The sequence below is a fragment of the Podarcis tiliguerta genome (genome assembly GCF_965153285.1).
Source record: "Podarcis tiliguerta genome assembly, chromosome: 8".
Lineage (NCBI taxonomy): Eukaryota > Metazoa > Chordata > Lepidosauria > Squamata > Lacertidae > Podarcis > Podarcis tiliguerta.
In genome coordinates, this window is record NC_139541.1 from 53,572,983 (window position 1) to 53,583,069 (window position 10,087).

The following is a 10,087-nucleotide window of genomic DNA, read 5'->3' on the forward strand; positions in this document are numbered from 1 at the left end:
GTTTCCTGCAGCATCTTCCGGTTGTGTTGGAAGAGACTCCCACCTGAAATCCTGGAGAGCTGCTGCCAGTCAGTACAGACAGTACTGAGCTAGATGGACTAATGGTCTTGATTCAGTATAAGGCAACTTTCTGTGTTTCTCTTCTCCCTGGGTTTAGTTCCTCTTTTTCTTGTTATTTCTCTGCTGCTACCCAAGGACCCCAGAGACCTGCTGGGAACAGAGAGCGTGGCTAATTACCCTAATTGGGATGGATTTGTTGCTGTAATTGCCTGAGGAAGGCGAGGCCCTGATGGGCACCTGGGGGTGGCTGCAGCCTGATTGGAAGTGGGAGAAGGGCAAATTGGCTGAGCTGTGTTCTTGGGGGCCCTGGTTGGGGGAGATTTGGGGTGTTCTGCCATGGGGAGCGGGAGGGCTAAGTTCAGAACCTATTCCATCTCACTTGAGGAACAACCCTAGACTTGTAATGGAACAGCAGCATTTATATACAGTCACACAGACTCCCTTTCTTGATAAACTGTATTGGCAGCATTTAGACACACACCCAGACTCTCTTCTTTGAGAAACTCCCTCTCGATCCTCCCCAAAGTGGCCACTACACTTTGGCTGGCAAGGACTTCATTTCTGCAAAGTTTCTGCAATGCATCGCCCAGGTGAGGAGGTCTCTAGGAAAGGGTAGGTTTTGCCTCCTAGCTGTGGCTTTCAGCAAGGCAGCTGCTCCATCCTCAAAGCTGGCAGTCTCTCCCCGCTTCCATCCCAAAGACGCCTTCCCTGGCCATTTCTCTCAAAACAATATAAAATCCTCCTATTGACTCTTCCAAGCTTTTTTTAAAAATAAAGGGTAGCCCCCTCTCCCCAGGGGTAGTATGAGGGTGGTGGTCCCAAGTACCCCAGGTCTCCTGCCCCTTCACTCCACCCCATCCTTTTCGTTTTGTTGCATTGCTGGTGAGACCCCCCATCACCCACCACCTTAATATATCCCTGTACACCTACACCAGTCTATGCCAATCAGTATTGTGGACCTGCCCCCCAAGTAGTGCCCCTCTCCACAGCAGCCTAACCTTTTGTCCCATTGCAAGATGTTTCGTAGGTGGAGAGGAACTTCCAGCTGTAGAGCAGCACATGCAGGTCTTTCTGATACCAGAGGTCTGCCTGAAAAGCTTGAATTGTCAGATCCTTATTGTAAACAGCATACAGTCTTTGTTGGGGGGAAGGATGGAACTCCTTTCCCCATCTTTTATGAGGATTATCTTAAGTGCTCTGATGCCTTTACTCAAAGACTCCCTGAAGCCAGCCTTGGTGACTGTGCCTCATCCCGCCATGTGTTCTGGGCCCCATGTGGGGACAGCAACCCTCGGTTGCCCAGAGCATCATGGAAGCAAACCCCTCCTTTCTCCCACCACTCTACTCTACCTGCTGGTTGGTGCCATCTCTGCCTGGGCGGGGAGGAGGGCTCCCCAAGGGGCACCTCTTCTGCCAGCACAGGAGGAAGACATTGCTCAGACAGGCTTCTAGGGCGAGGTAAGTGAGCGCAGCTGGTGGGTTCCTTTGGGGGACTAGCTAAGGAAGGCGGGAGGGGGGGGTGCATGTTTGAGAGTGTGTGTGTATGTATGAGAGACCTGCCTGCTACAGAGGGGACTGGTCCTCTAAAAGTATTGAGTTGGGCTTCTGAATGAGACAATCCATCCCTGGATGAAGCAGAGTTGGTTCCTCAACCTGCATCCTTAACGTACGATGGGATCCTGAACGAGCAGCGATCAGGTGGGGTGGAGGCCCTCTGAAAGAAAAGACATTCCCCAAACCGTACCAAGCTCCAGCTCCTTAGCTGGAAGGATGGTCTGTGGATTATACATTTTTCTGGATTAGAACTTGAATGCTTTGGTTCCTGAGGACTCCCCTGAATTTGCAGCGCTTCCTTGAGGATCTAAGAGGGTTGAAACCAAGCAAAGGAACAGAGCATGAGCTTTAGTGTTCAGTTCCTTTCTGGCAGACCTCTGTTTTGGGAAAGTGAATGGGCTGCACTTCATCATCCAAACTGGTATCTTTCTCAGATATGCAGTGCCTTTAGGGAAGAGCCCAGGCCCTGCTTTTTCAACTAATGGCTCAGCTGGTCCCCCAAGCTTCCAAAGTGGTTGTCAAGAGTGGTGGGGATGACCCAGGGCTGAGATGATGAGGTTTTTTGCTGACTGTTGAGTGTAGGTTGGCTGGCCGGAGGTGCTGGTAGGATATAGGCTTCTGTTCTTGAGGGTTTCTGTCCTTGATGCCTGTCTACAGCTTCCCCATTTTTCCTCTGGGGCTCAACCAAACACAGGGTTGCTGGGCCAACGGCACATGTCATTAGCGAGGAGCCTTGGGCCTCTGGGCGTGTCATTTTCCAGTCTCCATGGCAGCCACTGCTTGGGGACCTGCAGGGGTTCCTGGAACTCAGCCCACAGCCTTCATAGGTCTTTGTACTTGTTGCTGCAAGTGCTCTTACCCCTTTGACCGCTTCACCAGCAGCTGCTTTAATGGCCTTAACGAAGCACCACAAGAGATCAAGGCCTTGGAGGGTTATCAGGCTAAAGGCTAGGCAGATTTGACCAGGGAATGAGACACAGAGCAGCCAAATGCTCAGTGCGAGAGCTGTTGTTGCTGGTGGGAACAGATAATAGAATCGTAGAATTGTAGAGTTGGAAGGGACCTCAAGGGTCATCTCATCCAACCTCCTGCAATGCGGGAATGTAGGAATCTTCTGCAGGATGTTGACTGGTGGTCATTCTTCTTGGTGGCACAAGTCAAGGTCCCACAGTGGACCAGTGAAGCTTCAGATGGTATGGACTCCTTGAATTTATCCTGCGCAAACCTGCCAATATGCCCAGCGCAGATAATGGGGGTGCCCTAGAGATGAGGCAGGGGCAACTTCTGGTTACAGGAATGTGCTCGCTGGAGGAGGCTTGCCCATGGCTGACTCTGGTGTGTTTTCTGCACCAGTCAGAGACTTTCTCATTCTGCTTTTGACTTGCTAACTCTGCTTGTTAGATTTTTCTATGCTCCTGCATTAAGTAAGTATTCTGTCCTGCTGGTCCCCCCCCCATTTTTCTTGGGGTTTGCGTGTTAAATCCTTTGTATTGGTTGCTAAATCCCCTGGGAACAGTCACGCTATGTGTCTTCAAAACAAAATAAGTATTGAATAGAGACATAAAATGATTACCCTTTAATGAAAGTGTTACCAATAAACATTTCCCCATTTAGGGTAGTTTATAAAGCTGATGAACATATATTAACTGTTTTAATGACTTGCTTTAATTAAGAAGACATTGCAAGATTTCCCAAAGAGGAGGTTGAGGGGTGTCTTCCAACACTGCAGGGAAAGGCTATACCAGCAACGACCCATAATGGCACTTCCTGTCCTCTAGGAATCCAGAATAAGCTTCACATGGAATAAGATGCATGAGGCTAATTGTAGGAGACACAAGAGAATCATAGAACTATATAATTGTAGAGTTGGAAGGACCTCAAGGGTCACCTAATCCAACCCCCAGCAATAGATAAAGTGATCCGGAGCTGCAGCTGCTCACCCCCCCATCCATCCATCAGTTTGCAATCAAAAGCAGCCAGACTTTCCCTAAGACTTGCTCAGTGTTAGGTTTTGCTGAGTCTCTGAGCAAAAGAAGCTTGGCAGTTACTAAAAATGCACCTCAATGTGCACAACTTGATGCTCCAAATTGGCACTCACTTTCTTTTGTCAAGAAAGCTCCTTAGGTTGAGGTAACTGTGCCTTTTCCTTTAAAACATAGCAAAACTACATAAGAAGAGCCTGCTGGATTAGGCCCATGGCCCATCTAGTCCAGCAGTTTTCATTTTGTGAGGAGAGATCGTCATCTCGTCACCGCCATCTGTCTTAGTTTATTAGACTTGCCTGCCGCAAAGGTTAGTTCAGGCACCAGGAACTGCCCTACACTATCTGCCGTGAAGAGAGCTGCAAATAATTCATTCAGGTTCTCTGCAGCTCCTATGACTCCTGTGGTGTATCCCCCCCACTGTCAACTCTCATCTTGTCCCCGCTTCATCTCTAGCACACTGCCAACTAAACATTCACCATGTCACTCTACCAGAAAGTGACACTCCACCCATCTCTACACTGGCTCCCTGTCTGCTCCAAATCCAGGATGCACACCCCTGCAGAGCCTGGCATGGCCTTATCCCTTTGCTGCTCTCATAGCTAAAGGCCTCTCTGCCTGTGACCTTTCCTCAGCCTTCAGCCATCCCAAGGTCTCCTCCCTCCAGCAGCTCCTCTTGCATGCCTGGAGCTGCCTCCCAGGATGACTGCCTGCAAAACCCCATCCCTGGCTTTCTGCAATGAAGCCCAAGGCCATGCAGCCAAAACGGAGGCATATCCAGCTTGCTTGCTTTCCTCTTTGTGGTCATATTTAAGACTGGAAGCTCATCAAGGGAAGGTGCTGCCTTCCTGTAAAAGCATCAGGCACACAGATGACACCACACAGAAATAATGGGGAAGGGGGATGGTCTTCCCTGCAGGTCTTCTCCTTTTGCTGGGTTTGTTTAGCACTTCATGGCTAAAAATTGGCAGCATCTGTGCTGCAGGGCTGGGATCTAGCAACAGCCTGAGGCAGTGAAGCTGTTGTGAGGGATGGGGAACAGCAGCCTGTCCATAATCACTCTCATAGAGAAAGACCCAGCTGACTTTCCCCAGGAAGGCCGGGGTAATGTCTTCTGTTCAGACTCCCTCCAGTGGATGTTACAGTACTTGGGGCAGCTCAAGTTCTGTCCTTGCAGACTGTGACCAGATCCAGATGCTCTGCACTGGGGCGAACCAGCTGGCTCCAACTATACTGGCCAGGTGGAGAAAATGGCTTGGCAGTCCAGAGCATCTCCTTCTGCCTTTTCTCCTTGAGTGAGCCACTTTTAAAGGGTCCACTGGCAACCGCCTTCCTGACTATTGTGGGCACAGCTGATGCCCTGATCAGATTCCTAGCCAGTGACTGCACAGTCTCATTACCTGTATGAGAAGACCAAAACAGAGGAATGTGCAAAGGGCCCCTGCTTCATTCAACCCATTGCTCCTAGTGAACTGAAATAGGTCCTGCCAAGACCCTGTATAGGATCCTTTCTACAGCTTTGTCTTGAGTTTAGGGGTTGCTTGCATTGCCTCCTTGTGCTTGGGGTGTGCGTGCTGAGAAACCTGAGAAACGCATACATACTGTATGTTCCTTCCCTGTTGCCCACTCTGCAGGGTCCTACAGGATTAGATCCCCTTGGCTCGAGATGGCATGTCCCAACAACCACCGGATTCTCCCAGCCCAGGGTAAGAGGCTTCATTGTGGTGGAATTTCTGGCAGAGGTGACAGCCTGACATGTGACTCGCTCCTTGGCGAAGGTGATATTTGGAAGACACAGAGTGTCTCCTGAGCAAGTCAGAGGAACCGGGGTAGTATTGGGGAGTGGCTGTTTGTTGGATTTCTGCTTGCCCAACCATCTGGTAAAAGAACAAGAGCCCCACCCTAAAGCACTGACGGAGGAAGAGGGGGCAGGGCGGAGTGGCACCGCCCCTGGCACCATGATCCTGGTGGGGTGCCATCGTGGCTGCCCCCCCCCGTGCTGTCTGCCCACCCCCGCAGGCAGTGCGCCATGCCCCCCGGACGTGTGCCAGCCATGCCCCCGCCTGCTCTCCACCCCCGGTGCCGGAGCATGAAGCTCCGCCACTGCCCTAAAGAACAGTGGTCTGCAGTGGGATCCATCAGTGACTTGATGGGACATTGTCTGATGGTCCCCTACAGTGAGCTGTGGGTGACAGAGGTGCCTTTTCTCTCTGCCTTTCAAGAAACAAACAAACATGGTCTTTCTTTTTTCCATCTGCAGGCATCTTCCTCCTCTGGGTTGTTCTGCACTTCAGCACTTGGAACTCTTGTATACTGGCAGGTGAGAGGGCTGGCTGGCTGGCTATGTGCTGGGAAGGGGAAGGTTTTGTGCAGGGCACAGCCCCTGGGGCACAGGCTGAGGAAGAGGAGGATCCTTGGAACTTCCTGCCACTTTCCTATATGCAGCTCCTGAAACATAAGCATGGCTTCAGTTGCAGTCAAGGCTTCTGCTCCACTCAGGAAACCATTAGCTGGAGCAGAGACTTCCTTGGCTCGCACACCAAGGGATTTACTAACCTCTTGCTTCCTCTTTCAGAGCCCGGGCCCATTTCAGGAGCACCCCTCGTCCCCAGCAGCTCAGCGAACAGCACAGGCATGATGAACGTAAGAAACTGACCCAGCATGACGCTGCTGTATGTGGGGTGTGTGTGTTGGGCATTTCCCAGTTGGAGGTGATGGAATGGGAATGTCTGGATGGGGGTCAGGCATGGAGTGTCTGCTCCTAGCTGGCTGCAGCCCTTTGGTGAGAAGGGACGTCCTGCAGATGGAAGTATTCATTGGGCAGGTTTGTATGTGAGAGAGATGAACCAGGAAATGATTCAATTGGGAGGCCCAAGTGGAGGTGGCAGGTCAGGTCCAGGTCGCAGGTGAGAGGTGCTACTAGGGCAGAGGATGCTTGGCCTGGGGAGGCAGGGCAGCTGTCTAGTTTTCTTGCCATGAAGGTTCAGCTCCATCTCCTTCTGCAGCTCACATGCCAGAGCTTCCAGTGTTCCGGGGAGCGATGCTACCATGACGAAGCTCATGGGAACAACACAGAGACCTGCCACAACGCAACACACTGCGAGGTAGGGAGCCAAGAGGTGTTGCCTATTTGAGCGGGGTTGTTTTAAACAGTTTTAAAGTGTTATATGTCAATTTGTATTTTGTATTTTTTGGGTTTTATAAAGTTGATTAATACTCTACAGCCTTTTAAAATGTGTTTGGGAGGTATTGTTCTGATGTTTTTGTTTTAACTATTGACTTGTGTTTTTACCTTGTATTTTTATCCTGTGAACCACCATAAGATCTTGAAGGGTAGTACAGTGGTACCTCGGGTTAAGTACTCAATTCATTCTGGAGGTCCGTTCTTAACCTGAAACTGTTTTTAACCTGAAGCACCACTTTAGCTAATGGGGCCTCCTGCTGCCACTGCACCGCCGGAGCATGATTTCTGTTCTCATCCTGAAGCAAAGCTCTTAACCCGAGGTATTATTTCTGGGTTAGTGGAGTCTGTAACCTGAAGCACATGTAACCCAAGGTACCACTGTATATAAACCAATTATTAATTATTATTATTATTATTAATATAAATAAATAAAGCCCCCCCCCCAAGAGGCTGCAAAGGACTGTGGGTGGCCTTGGCCTCCGTCCTGGACTGTGTCCTTACAAGTGTGGGAGGGATCAGCTACGGTGGGGCTGTGGGGTCCAGCCACTCCTGCTTCTCTGCATGGATCATAATGCAGCTATGGTCAGTTGTCAGCCTTGCCCTGCTAACCCTTTGGTGGGTCTTGCAGCTCTTCCGCCTCAACACTACCAGCTACACAGCCCGGTGCAGCAGTGAGTGTGGGGGAATCAACGGCACCGACATGTGCATGCAGAATGGCACCATCAGAATGAACTTGTGTTCAATGGAGTGCTGTAGCTCCCCAAACTGCCTGCTCCTCAATGCTACAGCCTACGGTAAGCTCCCCCAATGGGAGGCCTCTTAGGATGCTCTGCTTGGCAGGATTCCTTCTCCCTGGGGAGGCTGAGCTGACCTATGGGGCATCTGGGCAGAGCTGCCTTCTCAGAGAGGCCTTTCTTGGCTCTGGGGACTCAGGCCCTGGAGCAGCTGAAGGGCAGGATTTCAGCCCGCAGTCAGCCTCTCTCCGACCTGCCAGTCTGGCACGACAGCTTCTCCTGTCGGACAAGAGGTCCTGGGAGCCTCAGCCAGCTCCTCCATCTCTCATGTCTGTTCTAGGTGACCTGCCACCCACCACCACGCCGGCGCCCACCACTACCACCACCAAAGCACCCCCCAAAAATGTAGGTGTCACTTCATGTTCTGGCAGGGATGGCTTGTTTGCTGGCAGGGCAAGTGGGCAGGTGGCATTCTCAGAGTGGGTGGGTGGATGAGTGGGAAATGGGATCCTGGTTCTTTTCCTATGCCCTCCCTCCTGCCCAACACCAGGGGTGCACACCCACCCACCCCACGACACATTGGATCAATCATTCAGTTGATGAGCTGTTAAGCAGAGGGGGAGATCCCTGGGAGCAGGAAAGAAGTGGGGCCCACCTCCTCCCAGAAGAGTCTGGGCTTTTTTGTGGGGTTTGTCTGCCTTGCCTGCCTCTCCTTCCTTCTTGACAGCCATGGATGGCTCTGGGCCATCCAGTCCAACCTGCAGAGATGTGTGACTGTCTGAACCCAACTTGACAAATGCCTGTGTCCTTCTGAACAGCCCTGATTTGTCTGAATCCAGTGCACAGCCCTGGTGTCCACAATTCAGTGGCCTGCCTCTCTTTCCTCCCTCTGTAGGGGAAAGTGTGCTCAAGCTTCACCTGCCACGGAGAAGGATGCTACAAGGGACAGAAGCACGCAGCCGGCTGCATTGTGGGCTTTAATTTTTGCGAGGTACCATTCCTGAAATGTTAACACCCCCCTCCAAACGCCCAAACCCTTGTTCTGCCCTCTGAATGAAGCCCTTCCACGGGGCAGGGGCCTGAAGTGTTGCTGCAGTGCCTTAGAATGCAGCTTGATCTTGTAAGCTCCTTACAAACCAGCAGGAGCTGCGTGCCTCAAGAGAGCAAAGTGGAAAGGGGTGGGCAGTGGCCAAGTGCACACTCTGATGGCTGCCGTGAGGATTCTGAAATGAGAATAGTTAGCTAAATGGGTGCTGGAGCATCCAATGGAAGTCTGATTTTTATGACAAGAGATCTGAAATCTGAGGAAGAAAGGGGGAGGCCCGCCAAATCCTCATCGGCAGCCCTGAGTGCCAGCTGCCCTCTTCAGGCACCCTGCTTTATTCTGGGGGGCCCCCACAGCACCAGTGCCTGAAACAGCAGCCAAGCTGGTCCCTGCATCTGCTACTTGTGTGGGCCAACACTTGCTCCTTTCTCTCCTTCCAGATGAAGAAAACCGGCCCCCACTTTGTGGCTGGATGCAGCAAAGTCTGCAAAACGGCTGGCCCGCCCTGCTCCGCGGGGTCCAAGGTGCCCTGCTACCAGGAGTGCTGCCCGGCGATGCCCAAGACCAGCTGCCTGAAGCTGGATGGCAAAGTGCACTTCAATGGAGCCAAGCAAGTGGTAGCCCTCACTCCCCTGCTCCAGCTGCTGGTGTGTGCAGCCGTCCTCAGCCTGAACTATGCTCTCCTGTTCTAGGCCGGGCACAACTGAAGCTGAGCTGGCCTGTTCGGGTCCTTAGGTGGTGGCAAGAAAACAACTCTCCCTTCTCTGCCTCTCTCTCTCTCTATGCCTTGGGGAATCCACTTGGTTTGGGCCTTTCTCACGAGGCCAGCAAATGCCTTCCCCCCTTCTCTCCTTTTTCTTCCAGGGCCAAGTGATTTATGAACCTTTGGGCTGTGTGAGCTTGCAATAAAGGGTGATATATAAATCGAATAAATAATAATAATAATTTAGCTCAGACCTACATAATCAAGAGCCACTTTCCTTCCCTCTGCCCTGGTCTGAAAGATGGCAGGAGATCTGAGCTGGAGCCAGCAGGTCACAAGCCTGATCCTGGGGGCAAGTGACAGAAGTGACAGGAATTCTCTTTTGGATTAAATGGGGGGGGGGGTGTCCTTGGTTGGTATCTATCCAGGAGCAGCTATTTAACTGTTTGCAGCCCGTTCCAGGTTTGCAGAAAGCTGAAGGTTGCCTTCTATTATTTGGCAGAGTCCCAAGAGCTGTACAGGGAGTCTCTTATCAGGGTAGGGAGGTGAAGGAAAGGGGGTGAACCCCCCCACACCTTGTTCTTTAAACTAGAGTGACCCTGTTCTCTCCTGGCTTCCTGCTAGTTGGCTCTGTGAACCCCCTTCTGGCTCTGCAGGGGTGATGGGCCAAGGGAGGACCTGGGGGGGGGGGAATCTTTGCTTATCCCCCCTAAAGGGCCTTGCTGCTATGGCTGATCTTAGCTGCTGCCTTAAATGAGGGACCCACTTTCTTGCTGAGCTGCCTGCCGTTCCCCACCCACCGCCCCATTCCTAGTATCAGAAATG

The 10,087-nt window shown here is 51.7% G+C and overlaps 1 protein-coding gene across 2 annotated transcripts; it reads left to right on the plus strand.

Moving 5' to 3' along the window:
• Positions 1-1,061: 1,061 nt before the first annotated feature.
• On the plus strand, positions 1,062-9,251 carry LOC310683206 (uncharacterized protein; the record flags this gene model as incomplete). Of its 2 annotated transcripts, XM_083452920.1 has the most annotated exons (9): positions 1,062-1,518; positions 5,231-5,302; positions 5,857-5,916; positions 6,172-6,239; positions 6,602-6,700; positions 7,409-7,574; positions 7,855-7,919; positions 8,410-8,505; positions 9,000-9,251. In XM_083452920.1, exons 1-9 carry the CDS (start codon positions 1,077-1,079, stop codon positions 9,249-9,251), a joined length of 1,320 nt encoding a protein of 439 aa, XP_083309046.1. In that variant the 5' UTR covers positions 1,062-1,076. The 2 variants fall into 2 exon arrangements, with proteins under 2 accessions (XP_083309046.1, XP_083309045.1); XM_083452919.1 differs by having other exon boundaries at positions 5,857-6,239.
• Between the last annotated feature and the right edge of the window lie 836 nt (positions 9,252-10,087).